Consider the following 22,240-nt stretch of genomic DNA (forward strand, 5'->3'; position numbering starts at 1 on the left):
AAACCCCATTGAATTTAATATTTTAAATTTCGGAAAACGGCTTGATGAAGATGACGAAGTAAAAATTTTTATTAATTAAACACGCTGGGCAACCGCCCAAGTAACAAAAGTGGTTTTATCAAGGTTTTATAGCGCTGTTTTGGCTGTATTGAGCGCTATAGAACTTTGATAAAACCAATATTGTTACTAGGGCGGATAAGTCCACGATAGTGAGAGTGCACCGGCGAAAACTTATTGGTGGGATGATTAAACTATGTACACTAGAGGCCAATCATCGTATGGAAACCGAAAAATCACCCAAGGTACCTGAAATTTCGGTTTTTGAATTTTTTTTTGATGCCAAATGACTTAAAAACGCATGAAACGTCGAGAATTGGTGTCATCTGAAAAAAAAATTATTTTTTTTTGCAAAAATCGACTCTGGGACTTTGTCGTTTTTCCAATTGTGGAAGGCGGAGTTTAAAATATTTAGAACTTATTCAATGAAATTGATCGCTAGTCTCTCGAAATAGCCTTTATAATGATATACACTATACCTAGCAGCGAATACATTATGTTTCATTAGGGTGGTTCATTTATTCGGCATAGGGTGGTTCATAATATTGTGTAAAAATGAGTATAAAATGAAAAAAATCACTTTGTACTCAATACCAAGAGAAAAATTCCTGAAAATATAATATTTGTTACATCATTGTCCTTAGGGTGTCAATGTTGGATTGGAAAAAATACCATGTAAAATGGCAAGATATTACGAAACAAATTTACAAAATGTTTCAAAAAACCAGTCTGCGCAAAAAAAAACTATCTCAACCCAAAATTAAGATTGTGTCTCGCGAAAAATGTTGAATGCTTCCATGTCATTTGCAAAATCACACACGAGGGGTACATGGAAATTGAATATTTAAAAAATGTTTTCGATTACAAATGTCTTAAAAGTACATGAAACGGTGGAAACTGATGGAATGTTTTTTATTTATTTTGTTTGAAAAATCTAATCTCTAGAACACTTGTACTTGTTTTTACGAATGTTGTACCAGACAAGTTATTCGTTTTATTTACCACAATAATTTCTTTTGCCAACACTTGATCGAACACACAGTGCTCTGGCTTATATTATCGGACAATAGACTGTATCGATGTTATTCAGTAATAATGAGAGTGTGGGAATCTCAATCAGATCAGAACACAATTGACTCGTTGTTTCTGGGTTTTCGTCGTTTTGACAGTTCGACCATACATTTTCTGTCGTTCATCATCAGAACGTGAACGTGCCCATTGGCTGAAACTTTACATAGACGTTTTTATAGGCAAAAGATGCCTATAAAATTGTGTTAATGGTTCAATTTTTTATTGTGTTAATGGTTCAATTTTTTGAAACACAACTCATTTTTGAAAAACTATTGAAAATGCTATTTCGGATGGGTATTGATGATTAGGGTAGAGCGGGGCTAGTTGGTCATTTTTGGTCAAAATGTTCTGTAACTTTTTGTAGGAAATATTATGGCAAAAACTCATTACATGGAAATGTTGTGTTAAGTCTATAGCATCTAGGAAAAATATAAACTGTACAAAATAGTTTATGATTTTGCGGATATTCTATGTTTTTTGAGTGGATGTCAAAGTGGCCAACTAGCCCCTCAGCTGGGGTAAGTTGGTCAGGGTGTGGGGTAAATTGACCATTTATATTGCGGAAGGACAATTCAGTTTTCCTTCCTCATTGTATTTGCGGCAGCCTGTAAACCGCATCCGGTTTTTTGTTTATATGTTTGCTTTCCGAAATCCCAAACCATGAGAAAAGTAGCTCATAATAGCAAGAAAAAAATCGTGTTACTCTTTCATACCTGACGAGAAGTAGGTATATGTTGAAATCTCTCTGATAGTTTGGTTGGGAACTAAATCAAAGACAATAAGGATTAAATTTAGAACCGGAGCCAAATTCTAGATTCGCATCTGTAATCACAAGCACAAAACTATAGCTACATTAGTTTTTTTTGTTGTTAAAAGCTTGCTTTCGCCAAATTTTTCATCAGGTAGATGGCATTTGTCGATGCATTAGTGTACGTTATCGTTATTTTAAATCAATGACTCAGCATTTATAGCGTGCAATAAAATATATATCAAAATGACGATAAAATGGAGATAACTTTTACCAAATAGTTTCTCGCTTCAAATAAATGGTTTTGCTAAACACAGCACTTGCTGTTTTCGCTTGGATTAGGTTTGCATCACGAAATGCACTGTTCCTGAAATTGTATTTACTTGGTTACTTGAATTCATTTATGATGTGCATATGACCAACCAGCCCCGCTAGTATGTGACCAACTAGCCCCTCACGTATCAAATATGAAAATTACTTGAAATATATGAAAATAAAATTTTGGCGAAAGTTTGCTATACACAACTTAAAATTAACGAGAATGACTTTCATAATACGTTGAGCCATGTTCATTTCAATTTCACTAGCTTTGTTTAGACAACAAATTTCAACTTGAAAACCGAGTAGAATTGATGGCCAATTTGGCACCGACCTGTATTTATTATATGTCCTAATTAAAACTGTACTTCATTTTGTCATTTAATTTCTCTGGTTATCCACTACGTATCACCCATATAACACGATTTTTTAGATACGTAGATTCGAAGATATTCTCATTGACCAACTTACCCCGTAACCAACTAGCCCCGCTCTACCCTACAAATATTTTTAGAGCCAACACGGTTCGTTTGAGCGGTGTGACGTCTTCGGCAAAATTGTAACTGATAGATTTGTCTTTCAAAAAAAAAATATACACTCTAAAAACATGTTATTGATTTTTTGAAAAAAAGTTGAAGAGGTTGTTTATAAGACACGACCTCAGAGGTAACGTAGAATACGACAGCCTGTCTTATGCCAATGTATTTCTTGGAATAGGTTTGGAAATACACTGAATTGGGGTTAATTCTTCAGATAAACTTTATTTGACACGATTTCGCAGACTTGCGCAGAGTTGTAATACTTTTACAATTTTATACCTCACTATTTTGTGGAAAGAAAATCAACATTCAACCGTGATGATGTGTATAGATCGAAATTGTTACCAAACGACAGTTTTTTTGATATCCGAGTAATAATTACGGAGGAGGTATTCCACATATAACACGTTTTAACCACTAAAATGCCTTACAAAATCGGCAAAATCTAATCTCTAAACCCCATTGAATTTAATATTTTAAATTTCGGAAAACGGCTTGATGAAGATGACGAAGTAAAAAACCTTTTGCGCCGCAAAAGAATTAAACACGCTGGGCAACCGCCCAAGTAACAAAAGTGGTTTTATCAAGGTTTTATAGCACTGTTTTGGCTGTATTGAGCGCTATAGAACTTTGATAAAACAATATTGTTACTAGGGCGGATAAGTCCACGATAGTGAGAGTGCACCGGCGAAAACTTATTGGTGGGATGATTAAACTATGTACACTAGAGGCCAAACATCGTATGGAAACCGAAAAATCACCCAAGGAAGGGGTACCTGAAATTTCGGTTTTTGAATTTTTTTTTTGATGCCAAATGACTTAAAAACGCATGAAACGTCGAGAATTGGTGTCATCTGAAAAAAAAAATTATTTTTTTTTGCAAAAATCGACTCTGGGACTTTGTCGTTTTTCCAATTGTGGAAGGCGGAGTTTAAAATATTTAGAATTTATTCAATGAAATTGATCGCTAGTCTCTCGAAATAGCCTGTATAATGATATACACTATACCTAGCAGCGAATACATTATGTTTCATTAGGGTGGTTCATTTATTCGGCATAGGGTGGTTCATAATATTGTGTAAAAATTAGTATAAAATGAAAAAAATCACTTTTTACTCAATACCAAGAGAAAAATTCCTGAAAATATAATATTTGTTACATCATTGTCCTTAGGGTGTCAATGTTGGATTGGAAAAAATACCATGTAAATGGCAAGATATTACGAAACAAATTTACAAAATGTTTCAAAAAACCAGTCTGCGCAAAAAAAAACTATCTCAACTCAAAATTAGGATTGTGACTCGCGAAAAATGTTGAATGCTTCCATGTCATTTGCAAAATCACACACGAGGGGTACATGGAAATTGAATATTTGAAAAATGTTTTCGATTACAAATGTCTTAAAAGTACATGAAACGGTGGAAACTGATGGAATGTTTTTTATTTATTTTGTTTGAAAAATCTAATCTCTAGAACACTTGTACTTGTTTTTACGAATGTTGTACCAGACAAGTTATTCGTTTTATTTACCACAATAATTTCTTTTGCCAACACTTGATCGAACACACAGTGCTCTGGCTTATATTATCGGACAATAGACTGTATCGATGTTATTCAGTGATAATGAGAGTGTAGGGATCTCAATCAGATACGGAACACAATTGACTCGTTGTTTCTGGGTTTTCGTCGTTTTGACAGTTCGACCATACATTTTCTGTCGTTCATCATCAGAACGTGAACGTGCCCATTGGCTGAAACTTTACATAGACGTTTTTATAGGCAAAAGATGCCTATAAAATTGTGTTAATGGTTCAATTTTTTATTGTGTTAATGGTTCAATTTTTTGAAACACAACTCATTTTTGAAAAACTATTGAAAATGCTATTTCGGATGGGTATTGATGATTAGGGTAGAGCGGGGCTAGTTGGTCATTTTTGGTCAAAATGTTCTGTAACTTTTTGTAGGAAATATTATGGCAAAAACTCATTACATGGAAATGTTGTGTTAAGTCTATAGCATCTAGGAAAAATATAAACTGTACAAAATAGTTTATGATTTTGCGGATATTCTATGTTTTTTGAGTGGATGTCAAAGTGGCCAACTAGCCCCTCAGCTGGGGTAAGTTGGTCAGGGTGTGGGGTAAATTGACCATTTATATTGCGGAAGGACAATTCAGTTTTCCTTCCTCACTGTATTTGCGGCAGCCTGTAAACCGCATCCGGTTTTTTGTTTATATGTTTGCTTTCCGAAATCCCAAACCATGAGAAAAGTAGCTCATAATTGCAAGAAAAAAATCGTGTTACTCTTTCATACCTGACGAGAAGTAGGTATATGTTGAAATCTCTCTGATAGTTTGGTTGGGAACTAAATCAAAGACAATAAGGATTAAATTTAGAACCGGAGCCAAATTCTAGATTCGCATCTGCAATCACAAGCACAAAACTATAGCTACATTAGTTTTTTTTTGTTGTTAAAAGCTTGCTTTCGCCGAATTTTGCATCAGGTAGATGGCAATTGTCGATGCATTAGTGTACGTTATAGTTATTTTAAATCAATGACTCAGCATTTATAGCGTGCAATAAAATATTTATCAAAATGACGATAAAATGGAGATAACTTTTACCAAATAGTTTCTCGCTTCAAATAAATGGTTTTGCTAAACACAGCACTTGCTGTTTTCGCTTGGATTAGGTTTGCATCACGAAATGCACTGTTCCTGAAATTGCATTTACTTGGTTACTTGAATTCATTTATGATGTGCATATGACCAACCAGCCCCGCTAGTATGTGACCAACTAGCCCCTCACGTATCAAATATGAAAATTACTTGAAATATATGAAAATAAAATTTTGGCGAAAGTTTGCTATACACAACTTAAAATTAACGAGAATGACTTTCATAATACGTTGAGCCATGTTCATTTCAATTTCACTAGCTTTGTTTAGACAACAAATTTCAACTTGAAAACCGAGTAGAATTGATGGCTAATTTGGCACCGACCTGTATTTATTATATGTCCTAATTAAAACTGTACTTCATTTTGTCATTTAATTTCTCTGGTTATCTACTACGTATCACCCATATAACACGATTTTTTAGATACGTAGATTCGAAGATATTCTCATTGACCAACTTACCCCGTAACCAACTAGCCCCGCTCTACCCTACAAATATTTTTAGAGCCAACACGGTTCGTTTGAGCGGTGTGACGTCTTCCGCCGCGAACACACACATTATAAATTTAGAGAGAATACAATATCGTTGTTTGCGTATTGCCTTGGGTTGCATGCAGTCGACCCATACGATGAGTCTTGAAATGTTAGCGGGAATACCCGCTCCGTTGAAACATCGTTTTTGAAATCTGTCTTACCGGTTGCTAATTCGATGCACAGTTATGAACCCATTAGTAATTGAAAATTTCGAGAGGTTGGTCGACCTTCAATCTCAATCCAGATTTATGACTTTATATTTTGACTATATGGCTCAAGATATTCATCTTTCTTCATACGATTCCTCCAATGTCGCACTTTTAGCTACTTCTAATAATGCTATATTCTTCGACACCACCATGAAACAAGACATTTCTTATATCCCGGATCAATTGCGACCCCAAGAGATCCCTAAGATTTTTTCCAATAAGTTTAAACATGTTAGTTATGATAAAAGGTTTTACACTGATGGATCTAATCTAGATGAGTCCACTGGCTTCGGTGTTTTCCACGAAAATTTTACCGCCTCCTACAAACTCGATGCTCCTGCTTCCGTGTATGTCGCAGAACTTGCTGCTATTCAGTACTCTCTTGGAATCATCGAAACCCTACCCATAGACCACTACTCATCTTCACAGATAGTCTCAGTGCCATTGAGGCTCTGCGATCGATGAAGCCTGTGAAGCACACCCCGTATTTCCTGGGGAAAATACGGTGGTTTTTAAGTGCTTTAACAGATAAAAATTACCGGGTTACCTTAGCGTGGGTCCCTTCTCATTGCTTGATTCCGGGTAACGAAAAGGCTGACTCTTTAGCTAAGGTGGGTGCTATTGACGGCGATATTTATGAAAGACCAATTGCTTATGATGAATTTTATAGCATTTTGCGTCAGAGAACACTCAACAGTTGGCAATCATCATGGAACTCAGATGAACTGGGACGGTGGCTACATTCCATTTTTCCTAAGGTATCGACGAAAGCATGGTTCAAGGGGTTGGATGTAGGTCGGGACTTCATTCGCGTGATGTCCAGACTTATGTCCAATCACTATACGTTAAACACGCATCTCTTTCGTATAGGGCTTGTAGACAGTAATCACTGCGTTTGTGGCGATGGCTACCATGACATCGAGCATGTTGTTTGGTCGTGTACCGAATACTGTGGTGTTAGGTCTGAGCTTATAGATTCCCTCCGGGCCCGAGGAAAACAACCGAACGTACCCGTTAGAGACATTCTGGGAAGCGGTGATCTCCAGTACATGACACAGCTATACGTGTTCATCAAACACGCTGGTATTAAAATATGAAACTCTTCTATCTATTTGTTAGATTACTATTCCCGCTACACGCTGAAAGAAGATGATACACTAAGCTGGAGACACTCAAACGAAGACTCGGCATCTTTATGTTCACGCAGACACCTCAGTCCAAACTGCTCAAATAGAACATCACTGCTTAGCCATGTACAAATATATAAATCCTGTAACTCAATATAGTTGAAATCAAAATTGTAACTCCCCTTCTCTCACCCTAAATCCCCACTAGCTCGTAGTCGGCCGCGAGAATAAAGAAAAGGCCTCCCTCTTTTCCCTGCTAATTTAGAATTTAAAAAAAATGTACTTGGCTCAGTTAAACATAAATTGTATCGTGCCGTGTCAAATAAACTATTTAAAAAAAAAACACTATGACAAACAACTAAACCTTTTTTTGACTGAACAAATATTCTTAATTCCTCATACAGTGCTCTATTGGAAATTAAAAATATGTCTACAGTCGAAACGGTTTGTTTGATTGACATAGTGTCTTCGGCAAAGTTGTAGATAATATTTTGTCCTTCCAAAAGAAAAACATTCCTTTTAAAAAAATAATTGAAAGGATATTTTTTTTTCAATTTCTAAAAGATCGGACTGGTTTTATTTTTTTGGTAATTTTTTGTAGGTTTTATAAAAAAAAACAAATTTAAAAAAATGAGCTCATTTGAATAATTATTTTTAATTTTTCTTCTAACTTTATTTTTCAATAAATAATTTTTTTAATTGTAATTTTTTTGGAAAGACAGAATTATTATCTACAACTTTGTCGAAGACGTAACACCAATCAAACGAACCGAAGTGCTTTTTGCCTTTCTCCTAGAAAGGTATAGTAATCACTTGCAAAACCGAAAGTATAAAAGTGCTCCAAAGGGCCGAATGGCATATATCACTCGACTTAGCTCGACGAGCTGAGCATTTTCTGTATGTGTGTGTGTGTATGTGTGTGTGTATGTGTGTGTGTGTATGTGCAGATTTTTATTCTCACCCACTTTTCTCAGAGATGGCTGAACCGATTTTCATGCAATTAATTGCAAATGAAAGGTCTCGTTGTCCCATAAGACACTTTTCAATTTTATTGTAATCGGATTTTTAGTTTAAAGGTTGTGTATCGAAATGTAAAAATCATGAAACATCATTATCTCAAAAACTACACAACCTACCTGAAATACCTTTAAGTTTTGAATTTCATAAAAATTAAACTTGTGGTTCAAAAGTTATGACAAGAAACGTGTTTTGAAGACTACTTAATCTCACTCATTTTTCTCAGAGACGGCTGAATCGATTTTCATAAAATCAGTGTCAAATGGTAGGTCTAGTTGCCCCATAAGAGCCTATTGATTTGTTCTGCAATCTGACTATTACTTTGCCTGTTATGTTTAAAAATGTGAAATCCCGCTATGAAAAGGAACATATTCCGAAGACTACTTGAACTCATTCACTTTTCTCAGAGATGGCTGACCCGATTTCCACAAAATAAGTGTCTAGCTGCCTCGTAACACCCTATTGAATTTTTCTGTAATCGGACTGTAACTTCGTCTGTAAAGTACCAAAATGTGAAAATCACGAAACTTCATTATCTCAGAAACTACACAACCGATTTGATCAATATTATTATCAGTTGAGCGCGCTAGTTAAGGGTTAACTGATGAATTATGATTGAACACGTGGTATCGAATTCTGGCTGCCCTATACGTTCCCATTTCATTTCTAGAGAAACATTTCAGAAGGTCCTATCTGACATCGATGCTAATCAGAGAAAAATGAACTTGAAGTTTTGTAGATCTTTTTCAAATGCCAATTTCTACAGAAATAAAATTTAATCTTTTTTATGGTCTTAAGTGTAAAGAAAGAATGTTGTCTGCACCTTCAATGCTTTTTCTAACGTTTAAAACCCTTTTTCCAGGTTTTATTGATGGTTTTGTTACATAGGACCTATGTTGTTTTCCTTATCACATAGGACCTTTCTGATTGGTCTCTTAGTAAATATTAGCGACACATTGGACCTTTGAGACAATGGCTCCAAAGGCTTAATACGAACTAATATATTTTTATGATTGAGGTATGATATTTGAAATCGAAATTTATTTTCATAAAAACATTTTTTAGCTTTTTTATGTTTTTTTTTTTTTTATTTGACCAACATTATTCTAACATGATCTTATTCTGTGTGGATCAAAATAAATAGGAATCCAGTACCCACTTAATCATGAAGGCAGGCGGGGTCAGTGAAGTGGTCTATGAAATGACCGCAAAAAATGAAGTGGGGATTTTTTTTAGTTTTAAATTAGTTTATTTGACACGGCACGATACATTTTCTGTTTTACTGAGCCAAGTACAATTCGTTTTAATTCTACGTTAGCAGGGAAAAGAGGGAGGCCTTTTCTTTATTCTCGCGGCCGACTACGAGCTAGTGGGGATTTAAGGTGAGAGGAGGGGAGATACAATTTTGACTTAAAACTATTTTGGAACTTTGTTTTTCAACTGGTAGAGCAATTGTATTCTTGTTTGTTGTGGGTTCAAAATATTTGTGTAAGCATAGTTGCGGGCTCTTCGTTTCCGTGTCTTCAGCATAGCATATTTGTATCCTTAATCTGACAAATAGACAAAGAAAATTTTAAATTTTAATGTCAGCGTTTTTCAGAAAGCAGTATAACTGTGTCATGTACTGGAGATCACCGCTTCCCAGAATGTCTCTAACGGGTACGTTCGGTTGTTTTCCTCGGGCCCGAAGGGAATCTATAAGCTCGGACCTAACACCACAGTATTCGGTACACGACCAAACAACATGCTCGATGTCATGGTAGCCATCGCCACAAACGCAGTGATTACTGTCTACAAGCCCTATACGAAAGAGATGCGTGTTTAACGTGTAGTGATTGGACATAAGTCTAGACATCACGCGAATGAAGTCCCGACCTACATCCAACCCCTTGAACCATGCTTTCGTCGATACCTTAGGAAAAATGGAATGTAGCCACCGTCCCAGTTCATCTGAGTTCCATGATGATTGCCAACTGTTGAGTGTTCTCTGACGCAAAATGCTATAAAATTCATCATAAGCAATTGGTCTTTCATAAATATCGCCATCAATAGCACCCACCTTAGCTAAAGAGTCAGCCTTTTCGTTACCCGGAATCGAGCAATGAGAAGGGACCCACGCTAAGGTAACCCGGTAATTTTTATCTGTTAAAGCACTTAAAAACCACCGTATTTTCCCCAGGAAATACGGGGTGTGCTTCACAGGCTTCATCGATCGCAGAGCCTCAATGGCACTGAGACTGTCTGTGAAGATGAAGTAGTGGTCTGTGGGTAGGGTTTCGATGATTCCAAGAGAGTACTGAATAGCAGCAAGTTCTGCGACGTACACGGAAGCAGGAGCATCGAGTTTGTAGGAGGCGGTAAAATTTTCGTGGAAAACACCGAAGCCAGTGGACTCATCTAGATTAGATCCGTCAGTGTAAAACCTTTTATCATAACTAACATGTTTGAACTTATTCGAAAAAATCTTAGGGATCTCTTGGGGTCGCAATTGATCCGGGATACCAGAAATGTCTTGTTTCATGGTGGTGTCGAAAAATATAGCATTATTAGAAGTATCTAAAAGTGCGACATTGGAGGAATCGTATGAAGAAGGATTAATATCTTGAGCCATATAGTCAAAATATAAAGTCATAAATCTGGATTGAAATTGAAGGTCGACCAACCTCTCGAAATTTTCAATTACTAATGGGTTCCTAACTGTGCATCGAATTAGCAACCGGTAAGAGAGATTCCAAAAACGATGTTTCAACGGAAGAATACCCGCTAACACTTCAAGACTCATCGTATGGGTCGACTGCATGCAACCCAAGGCAATACGCAAACAACGATATTGTATTCTCTCTAATTTTATAATGTGCGTGTTCGCGGCGGAGCGGAAGCAGAAACAGCCGTACTCAAGAACTGACAATATCGTTGTTTGGTAAAGCCTTAGAAGGTCTCCTGGGTGGGCTCCCCACCAGGTTCCGGTAATCGTACGAAGAAAATTAATCCTCTGTTGGCATTTTCGTGTCAGATACCTAATATGACAAGCCCAGGTGCATTTAGAGTCGAACCAGACCCCGAGATATTTAGCGACTAAAACCTGAGAGATCGTTTTACCCGTTAGTAGGAGCTGCAGCTGAGCTGGGTTATGCTTCCTAGAAAAAACGACCAACTCAGTTTTCTCCGGAGAGAATTCGATACCCAGCTTAAGAGCCCATTCAGACAAATTGTCTAAGGTATCTTGCAATGGTCCTTGCAGATCGCTAGCCTCGCTACCAGTAATGGATACAACGCTATCGTCTGCAAGTTGCCTTAGCGTGCATGAATTTGCAAGACATTCATCGATGTCATTGACGTAAAAATTATATAAGAGAGGACTTAAACATGAGCCCTGGGGAAGGCCCATGTAACTAATTCGGGAAGTTGTCGAATCGCCATGTGAGAAATACATATGCTTTTCTGACAACAGATTGAGCAAAAAGTTATTCAAATTTAGTGAAAGTCCCTGCGAATGAAATTTCGCGCTTAAAACTTCTACAGAGACAGAGTCAAAAGCCCCCTTAATATCCAAGAACGCAGAAGCCATTTGCTCTTTTCGAGCAAATGCGAGTTGAATTTCAGTAGAAAGCAACGCTAGGCAATCGTTCGTCCCTTTGCCCCGGCGAAAGCCAAATTGAGTATCTGAAAGTAAACCGTTTGTTTCGACCCATTTGTCTAACCGTAAGAGGATCATTTTCTCCATTAATTTCCGGAGGCAAGAGAGCATTGCAATCGGCCTATATGAATTGTGATCAGAGGCAGGTTTCCCGGGTTTCCGAATAGCAATGACTTTTACCTCCCTCCAGTCATGCGGAACAATATTTAGCTCAAGAAACTTGTTGAACAAGTCCAACAAGCGTCTTTTTGCAGAGTCGGGTAGATTCTTCAACAGGTTGAATTTTATTCTATCTAACCCTGGAGCCTTATTGTTGCACGACAGGAGAGCCATTGAAAATTCCAACATCGAAAATGGAGGCTCTTCCGTAGTTACTATAAACGCGTCGCGAAAGGTTTTCTGTTCCGGTACAGAGTCCGGACAGACCTTTTTGGCAAAATCGAGTATCCAGCGATCTGAATACTCCTCACTCTCATTCGAAACGTCACGGTTCCGCATGCGCCTGGCGGTATCCCAAAGAGTGCTCATCGCTGTTTCCCTCGACAACGCGTTTACGAACCGCCGCCAGTACCCGCGTTTTTTCGCCTTTACTAAGCTCTTCATCTGCCTGCCCAGTGCCTCGTACTTTCGTAGTAGGTTGACAGTGCCGTACTCCCGGTAGTCCTTATACGCCGCGGACCTTCGCGCGTACAGCTCAGAGCACTCTTTGTCCCACCATTTGTTGGGAGGGCGTTGTCTAATCGTTACCCCGGGTATCGGTTTCGTCTGAGCTTGCGTCGCGGCGTCGATTATCAAGCCAGCTAAGAACGCGTATTCTTCCTCCGGAGGAAGTTCCTCGTGAGTCTCGATAGATTCCGCTATAATAGACTCATAACGCTTCCAATCAATATTACGTGTAAGGTCGTAGGAAATATTGATTGGGTTCGGGGGAGTTGAACCATTAGCAATTGATATAACGATTGGAAGATGATCACTACCGTGGGGATCGTTGATTACTTTCCACTGGCAATCTAACGCTAGTGATGTCGAGCAGAGGGATAGGTCAAGCACGCTTTCACGTGCCGGAGGATTAGGTACGCGTGTCGCTTCCCCAGTATTCAAAACTGTCATATTGAAGTCGTCGATCAAGTTACAGATTAAAGAAGATCGGTTGTCGTCGTACAGCGACCCCCATAGCGAACAGTGAGAGTTAAAATCTCCCAAAATCAAAAAAGGTGCGGGAAGCAATTCTGCTATATCAAGGAGTTGCTTCTGTTCAATCCGCGCGGATGGGGGAATATATAACGAAACAAGGCAAAGGTCTTTTCCATTCATATTCGTTTGAATGGCAACAACTTCAATATTCGAGATCGAGGGGAGGTCAATTCTGAAAAAAGAATAGCACTTTTTGATCCCTAAAAGTACCCCTCCACCGTGTGAGTCTCGATCTCGACGAATGATGTTAAAATCGTGGAAATTAAGTTGGTCATTTGAATTGAGAAAAGTTTCACAAAGCGCGAACGCATCACAATTGTATGTGTTTATCAAATGTGAAAATAAATCAAATTTGGGGATGATACTTCTGCAGTTCCACTGTAACACAGTGACAAAATTCCTAACCTCTTTCAACGAATTAGTCATCGAAAGATACGATAGCTGAAATGAGGGGCCAAGTTGCTGTGAGTTGCTTCAAAAAGGTTTTCACTGTTGGGAGAAGGGCAAGAAGAATGTTTTGAAGGGGATCTGGTATGTTGAATGTTTTAAATATCCAGTCCACAATATCAGAGAATTTTATGAACCCTGTTTCTTTTATGTCTTCTGATCGAGAAATGGGTGCCCGAGGGGTTTTTGGTGCCCCAGGAAGCGGTGGGTACTCCTGGTTTGATTTGAAATTAAAACCGGGGGGTACTTGCTTCGGTTTTTCTTCACCGCTTCCTTTTTGTGTTGTCTTATTGGTCATTCCGCTAGGGGTTATCTTACGACCTTTACGAGAAAGATTAGGAGAGTTGAGCATTCTCCTCTTCCTAGATCCCTCTGGCAAGGCATAGGAACACCCTTCGACGGGATCGTCAGATGTACCCTCATCGGTTGGCAAAAAGGAAAAGATGTTTCCTGTCGAGGGTGGCTCAGCCCTCTTAAGCATTTCTGCAAAAGAGCGCTTTGATCGTTCCTTAAGGGAACGCTTAATTTTTTCCTCGCGCTGTTTGTACGCGGGACATGCCGGAAGGTCATGCCGAGTTCCCTCGCAATAAAGACACTTTTCAGTATCCCCACTGCAAGCGTTCTCAGCATGATTGCCTCCGCACTTGCTACAGCGTGCCTTGTTGCAGCAGTAGGTGGCTGTGTGACCTAACTGCTTACAGTTTTGGCAATGCATGACCCGCGGTACGAACAGGCGTACAGGTAGACGAACCCTGTCCAAGCGGACGTAGTTCGGCAGCGCGGATCCGGCGAATGTTACTCGGAAGGAATCCGAAGGGAGGAATTTCTTCTTCCCTTCTTCGATGGATACTGAATGCAATTGCTTGCAATCCAGTATCTTTACACTTTGCATCAAGGGGTTTTTAAAGCAGCCAACTCCATGACGCAAAATGTCATCGACAGTGAGATTCCCCTCGGTAACCACACCGTCGATTTCTACATCCTTGGCAGGGATGTACACGCGATACTCTCTCGTGAAGAGCTCGTAGCCAGCAATTTCGTTTGCTTGCTTCAAGCTACTCACGACAACTCGCAGTTTGTTCGGCCTCACCTTCGTAATCTCGGTTACGGCCGAAAAATGTTTTGCCAGGTCTTTGCCAATTTGGATAATATTCAATGGCTTCTTTATGGGCCGGAAAAAAACAACGTAGGGACCGCCAGCGGCATCTGGGTAAGCTTTTACCCGTACTTCCGGTACTCTTGGTACAGGACTTGGCAAAGGGGAGGGCACAGGGGAAGGTAGGGGTGTGCTGATGGGAGAAATTTCAATTTCTTCCCCGTTTGTTTCCACCTCCAGGAAAAGTTGCACCTGCATGTCGTCCATTTTGCGGGAGCGTTACGCTCTACCGCACACAAACGATAAATATTCGAATATGGGGGGGGGTTCAAGTAGTTGATGTTAAATTTTAAAAACAATTTTTCAATCTACAATGGATCAAATAAAAATAAAGACAGTAATACTAATACTAATAACAATAGTAATAATAATAATAATAATAATAATTATAGTAATAGTATTAATAATAACAATAATAATATCAATAATAATATTAATAATAATATTATAACATAGTAATAATATTGATAATAATAGTAAAAATTCTAAAGGTAATACTTCACCGAACGTCTAAGTCACGACCTCACGGCTGATAGTAGGATTAATCGAGCGTCTCCGCAGAACAAACAATGACGATCCAGCTTCGTGTTGAGACACAGTGGCCGTGTCCTACACGCGACCTTGTAGATGCCACTTGTAGTTGACTTCCACTCGCTCGATCGTATGATGGTCCGTGCTGCTAGCGGGGTAACAGCGGTGCGGGAGAATTATTCTTGCTGATATATCAGCTGCGTATCGAATCACTGGCGGGGTAGCCTGCCCCTACCAGTGTGCAGATGTTTCTGCCGATATATAACAGTCTATTGTTATTGCGCAGCACGAGAACTAATCGACAAAAAAACACCCGTACGATAACTCGTGTATTGTTATTTTGCGAACTCAAACGGAGATAAACAATTTGCGTCTAATCGAGACGAAAGCAAAACAACGAATGTGAAGTGGGGAATCAAATAGAAATTAAAAATGTTAAACTCAATCAAGAAAGGAAATGTGATATGTCATGCGATGTGAAAATATCTAATACAGTTTCTTTAAAAAAAAACTAACAATAAAACGGAAACAACTCAAACATTTTATGGTATATTTATTTTTATTTATTATAATTAATTCAAGGAAATTTAATTATGAACATTATTTTAATTATTTATTGCTGCTCATCATTGTCTTCAGGATCCAGATCAGCCTCAAAGTGGTCAGGTATGTTATTTCTAGCCCTTCTGCCTCTTTTGGCAGGAGCTAACGTCTTTAAAAATGTAGCATAGTACTCTTTTTGTTTGACATAGAGCATGAGTTTTCTTAAGTCTTCTAGTTTCGCGCTTGGTAGTTCCAGAGGTTCACATGCTTTTGGCTTTAAACCTACTGTACCCACATTAGGTGCCAAATCAGGAAGAATTCGAATCTTATCAAATGTCACATCATTGATATTTTCTTTAAGTTCGACAAATCCCGGAAATTCAGTCGAAAATTTAAAAACCATCGTGTTTCTCAAGCGGAACGGCTTATCTGCGAAAGTGTTTTTTGGAAGTTTGTATCTTTGTTCCAAACATTTCAAATTGAGAATTTGTGTTTGTTCCAGTTCAACTACGTTGAATGGTACTCTTCGGCGGATATTTCCTATAAGAATTGCCCAATCATGAGGAATTTCTATGTTCATTGTATTCTTCTTCTTCGCTTTCTCAATGGCCCCGTGGATTGTGTCGACTTCCATATGCGAATGTCCACTCGCCATGAACTTATGGAAGATTTGTAGTTTCCGCCCACTTTCCGCAACGGTTTCGATGAAATACGCTAATAAGAAGATTATCGTTCGGTTGTTGTTTTGGCCAGAGCATCGATCGCTGTAATATATTACCGTTTCAACGGTAGCTGGCAACTTATTTAGGTCGTGGAGTAGGCAAGAACCTATTTCTTGGGACCCCCTTCGGCCCTTAGTTTCATCCTATAAGAAACAATCCGCTGAGTTATTCCCAAATAACGTTGAAAAAATCGTCAGATTGTATGTATACAATTGTCTGCAATAAAAGGCTTCACCGTTGTTCAAAAATGGAGTCGGGAGCTGTTTTTGAAGATCAAATGATGCTGTTCTTACAGATGGATCAACTTTTGCCATAGCTACATCTTTTTTCTTTTACATATACTTTTGTCGCAGCAGATTGATGATTTTGCAGAATAAGCTCAAGCTCTTCTTTTTTACTGGGATCTAACTCCAGTTTAATTTCCATCCTCAGTCGATCGCATTTTCCGCATGTGTCTACCTTCGGTTTTCTGAAGCTTAGATTCATTGAATTTAACACTAGGCGATAGCTGTTATAATGCACTGGTGTAACATTCTCAACAGCACATTTATCCGTGTAGAATTCATACATTTTCCGAATATTCAAGTCACTAGACAAATACAGTTTACTCGATTTTTCTCGCGAGTAATGGCTAGAATACGCAGGAAACGACAGAATGTGTTTCTTTATACACTGCAAATGATCCTCGCTAATCGGTTGACGGTTGCTGTTTCCTTGACGGCCATCGTCCGCAGCGAAACCTAAACCGGTGACATTTTTTTCGGCTAGTACTCGGATTTTTCTGTTCCCGATATCATACGTTGCTTGAAACATTATTTTGCAGACCTTCATTGATCCCTTGATGCTTGGCAACTTGTACGTTCGGCTGTATGCGCGTCTCGGATTGATGACCTGTTAAATCAAAAAGTCAAATAAGAAATGAAATACCACGCCGATTAACGCAACAAACCTGGGGTCTGGCGGTGTTCTTTACTTCGATATGGTTTGCCAAAAACTGATTTTGACTGTGGACGTTTAAACGCAAAAGATTGCGGAGAAGTTTTTTTCTAATTTCTAAGGAGTACTTCTCGAAACACTTCAGTTTGCAGTTACACGGTGGTTTCACGACTCGTGCTGGCACTTTCGTTCCGTCTTTTCGAGTATATGACAAACCTTTTTCTCGTTTTTTGAAATTTTGCTCTCGCATATTTGTTTTTTTCTCTTTTAATGTTCTTTCTTTATCAAGTAGATTGACGCTGTCACCATCTATAGAGAGAAACGTTTTATCCGGTACAATCTAAGTATTCAAACACTTACCACTTTCGTCACTCTCTTCAACATTGATAAGTTCATTATACTTCTCAAAATATTCGTATATAGTTAAGTCGTTCAAAAACATAAGATCGTCCTTCTCCAGGTCATCGTCTACCAAAAAGTTTTCTGAGTTTGCTGGCAATGTACAGCTGTCGTCATAATCTTCCCTGCGCACTGCGCGGGGAGTTGATGTTACAACCTCAGCGAAGGAAGGTGCAATCGTTATATCTAATGTATTCAATGGTGTCACGTTTATAACATCCTGAAGAGAGTCAGGATTCACAGCAGGATTCTGTACAGAATCTGTGACTTGAATATCTTCTAGTATTATTATTCTGGAACCTTCATTCCTCAGGTTTGTGCATTTGTCAACCTGCGACATCTGAAATTGACTATCTGTAATCAAAAATATTGCCCTTGATATGATAAAAAATCGAACGAAAATTCACAGAATTACGAGCTCATTAGTCAACATTATCAGCTTAAACTTTATGAAAAAGTCAAGCTACTTCCATTGTTGAGAATGAGATGAATATAGAGTCAAGAGGCAGTTACTCACTTACCTTTAAATGCTGAAACTAGTCCCAATGGAGTAGTTCTCCCTGAAAGGCACGTTGGACTTGTACTTGCATTTTTCATTATTTTTTGTGATGTTCCTTGGCTGGCATAGGAGTGATCCAATGAACACTTGTGACAATACGAGAGCGTCCTGGAACTATTACTGTTCGAGTGAGCCCATGAAATGTCTGTTTTTCCTTCCGAAAAACTCACGAGGGAAGCATCGTTAGGGAAACAGCAACGGTGACGGCAAGATGTTCGATATCTGTGCCTTGTTTCCAATGCCACATTTCCATCTAAAATTATTATGAACAATAATGTAGTATCTAAGCATAACTGTACATTTTTCATTAAGATTAACCAGTTTCGTCCAAGGCGCTACGTTTTCGACGTAATCTGCTATATTCGCGGCAATTTAAACAGTTACAAGAGCGGTCGACACTGGTGGGACGATTGTGAGTTGGTTGCGGGCCGCACAACACTGGAAACGACGAATTGCCACCTGAAGTTGTATAACAAACACTAACATAGTATATAAGCAAAATAACTCTATATGCATCAAATGAAAACCTTTAACAACAGAAGCTTGGACAGGAAGCTCACGGCTTTCATCTATGCTGCTTAACGTAAAGGGCTGATCGCGACGTGAACGATGACAATGACATGGTTGAGGATATCGACCACTAACGACAGAAGCTTGATCAGCACGGCCACGGTCTGTTCTGCTTGACGTAAAGGACTGATTGCGGCGTGAAACATCATGATGAAGAGGAAAACGATTACGGTGCGATGGATCTGACAAAATCGTGTTATAGAGAAAATTAGTATGCCATCCAAACATGATAGAAACTTTCGCATGAAATTTTACCGCATATAAAAGAAGAACCATGGGGTGTTGAACGTCTATTCTCTAGGCTGTTGGAGTGGTGACACCGACTACCGATAGCAGAGACTTGGAAAGAAGGGCCAGGACGAGGTGAACCTCCGTCAGTAGAACGGTAGTGGCATGGCCGGGGATAGTATTGACTGTCGAATGACGAATTAACATCTGAAATTGGTTTTTTAGTTTAAAAATTTAGTTAAATTTTCACAGAAATTATGGCATTAAACTTTACCTTCACACAAATGGCCATAAAAGATTTTCATTTGATTTATATTTCTTGGACTTCGGCTGGCGTTATCTGCGGCATCTAGCATAACAAAATATACAAAATTACTCAAGGAATTCCAAAATAATTCTTCAACTTACCGAGATTAGACGAAACGGATTCCATTTTCTGGTTTTTTCACTACGTTTTACGGATAAAAAAAACATTCACTCAGTATTGCAATATTGAATCTTCGAGGTCCAATCTGTTTCTGTCAAAGTTTTCGTTTGAATAACATATTGGCCTACTAGTAGGTAAAAAGGTCCAATCAGAAAGCTGTGCGATATTGTGATACTTTTCAAATTGGACGTTTTTTTCGCACACTCAGAAATTTTTATGATAATCAAAAACCAATTTTTTTTTCAATTAGCTTAAAGACAAGAAGCTCTTTTAAACGAATACGCATAAATTGAGTTTTGTTTACAAATGTCAGATAGGACCTTTTGAAATGTTCCTCGAGATTTGATTATAATTGAACTTAAGCCACCGTTATGTATTAAATTGTTAATAAAACAACGAAAGCCTATTATTTCAAAGATTACATGACTTATTGGAACATAACTAGTGTCATACGAACGAGTCATCTCTCAAACTTACAAACAACAAACTTCATAACAATTTGATATGTGGCTCAAAAGTTATGAGAGGAAAAGAAATTCAAAGGCTATTTAAAACTATACCTGCTTTGATTGATATATGTGGTCTCAACATAATTTAAATGTGGTTTTGTAGTATTTGAACGTTCCAAATTCATTGATTCCTTGCGATGTGTTCAAAGTTTGCAAATGTACGACGAATCGGCCATAGGATATGATCAAAGTCAAATAACAAATCGTTTGAAATGATTGGTTTTATCAAAATGACAACATCCTCGACTTTTGGCTTCTGTACATCGCCTTAATTCTGAATATATTCATATTGGGTGGTATTCGGTCATTTTCAGCAGATTTTCTGGCATCAATCGGACAACGGAAATACCCATATTGGGAGGAATTTTCTTGTTTTGGTTGTTTTCCAGAAACTAAAAGTGGTCGTCTTTAAATTCAAATGGTGTCCAGGGTCAATGTTTGGTTTCTATGCGTCATCTCGATTACGGAAATATCCATATTGAGTATTATTCGGTCATTTTCGACTGTTTCCTAGAAGTTGCCATTTAGCAATTCAAAATGGTGCCTAAGGTCAATTGTTAGCTCATTGCATCATTCTGGTTCCAAAGATACTCATATTGGATGGTATTTGGTTATTTTAGGCTATTTTTCATGAACAGGAAGTTGCCATCTTACAATCCAAAATGTTGCCTGAGGTCGATTATGGAACATATTTGTTACCCCGCAAAACATTCACATGCTAAATTTGGTTCCCTTTACCTTAGATTATTGAAACATAGATATCCAACTCAACCAACAATACGGGCAACAAAAATGTGGCGCCCCTCCGAGTATGATGGCGGTTGGGTGAACTACATTTAATGAGCACACACAGAAAAATATTAAGGTAATTGCTATCTTTTTAGGCTTGGTCAGATTTGTGTGGTGTCTTGAACAAACTAATCTATATGGTCTAGATAATATTAATAGTTTATTACAACAGGAGAAAAATAAATGTCAATGTCTGAGATGACCATGATATGAATTATTTATTTTGATGATAGTATGACTAGTCGTTCATAGTCGTTTCAACAATATGTTTTTAAGCATAACCAAAGATGACTAGTACACAATACGTCACTCTTGCAGTATGCAGCGGACACGAGTTTCGCTGCGCGTGAACGAAATTTGAACTAATTTGTATACTGTAATTTTGGTGATGACGACAAGGTGGTGAAAGGTGAAGCATGTTTTTCAATATCATTATATGGTCCTGTCATCTAATTTCAATATCCTCATGCAGTATTGCCATCTTGTTTTCGTTTTCATCTAGCGGATTGACCATGATAAATCGATTTTGCTAATAATCACAGTTTTAAGGTTATCAGATGGCACCGTTATAAAGGTGTTGCGAGCAAAATGTATGAAGTCAGGTATCTTGCTCTAGTCATCATTTGTTGTTTGTACCAATTTTAATAGTCGGTTGCGAACCACTTTATAGCTTTAATCCCTTTGCGGAACTGGTTGGGTTAACAATTCTGCCTCAGCCGTCAAATAATGCTGTAGAATGTTCTCCTATTCGGTTTGTAGCTTCCGTTGCAGATTATTTTTTTTTTCTTCATCTATAGTTTATTTGACACGGCACAAATACAATTCAATGTTTAACGGCGCCAATTATATCTGGTAGCTTACTTTCTAAAGTATCTTAATAACTAAAAGCAAATTTTTTATCCTCGCTGCCGACTACGAGCTGAAACTAAATCTAACTTAAAGCTAGAATATTTTGCATTAAAAGCACAGGATTGCTGTTTGATGGTTTACATTGCCATAGGTAAGCAGCATATTAAATTTGTTCCGCTGCTGGGCCAAGATATTACGGACTGGCATATTGGGTTGTTTCCATCGGGCCTTGAGAGTATCGTGCGGGTCTGATTGCTGTTTTCGGATCCGGGGTCTTAACGTGTTCTTGTCGTTTGGTTGGATGTAGGCGGAAGGGGATAGGACTTAACTGGGGCGTGGATGGATTTCAGGAAAACGTATATAAGGGACATGTAGGATAGGTCACGGCTCGCCAAGACATCACGAACAGGAACAGCCGGCTGCCTACCTTCGGCCTGCAGGGAAGCTA

At 38.4% G+C, this 22,240-nt stretch overlaps 1 protein-coding gene across 1 annotated transcript in view; it reads right to left on the reverse strand.

Moving 5' to 3' along the window:
- The window catches only part of LOC129719930 (uncharacterized), a 43,420-nt gene extending 23,592 nt beyond the window's left edge, over positions 1 to 19,828 (reverse strand). Inside the window, exons 1-10 of the mRNA XM_055671342.1 lie at positions 19,627 to 19,828; positions 19,493 to 19,567; positions 19,246 to 19,425; positions 18,948 to 19,172; positions 18,739 to 18,879; positions 18,383 to 18,673; positions 17,823 to 18,215; positions 17,591 to 17,771; positions 17,476 to 17,530; positions 16,863 to 17,417 (exon numbers count right to left, since the gene is read on the reverse strand). Coding sequence (XP_055527317.1) covers positions 16,863 to 17,417; positions 17,476 to 17,530; positions 17,591 to 17,771; positions 17,823 to 18,215; positions 18,383 to 18,673; positions 18,739 to 18,879; positions 18,948 to 19,172; positions 19,246 to 19,425; positions 19,493 to 19,567; positions 19,627 to 19,651 — 2,121 coding nt within the window. The 5' untranslated portion in view covers positions 19,652 to 19,828. The remainder of the gene's footprint in view (positions 1 to 16,862; positions 17,418 to 17,475; positions 17,531 to 17,590; positions 17,772 to 17,822; positions 18,216 to 18,382; positions 18,674 to 18,738; positions 18,880 to 18,947; positions 19,173 to 19,245; positions 19,426 to 19,492; positions 19,568 to 19,626) is intronic.
- Positions 19,829 to 22,240: the final 2,412 nt, after the last annotated feature.

This window comes from Wyeomyia smithii, chromosome 2, assembly GCF_029784165.1.
Source record: "Wyeomyia smithii strain HCP4-BCI-WySm-NY-G18 chromosome 2, ASM2978416v1, whole genome shotgun sequence".
Lineage (NCBI taxonomy): Eukaryota > Metazoa > Arthropoda > Insecta > Diptera > Culicidae > Wyeomyia > Wyeomyia smithii.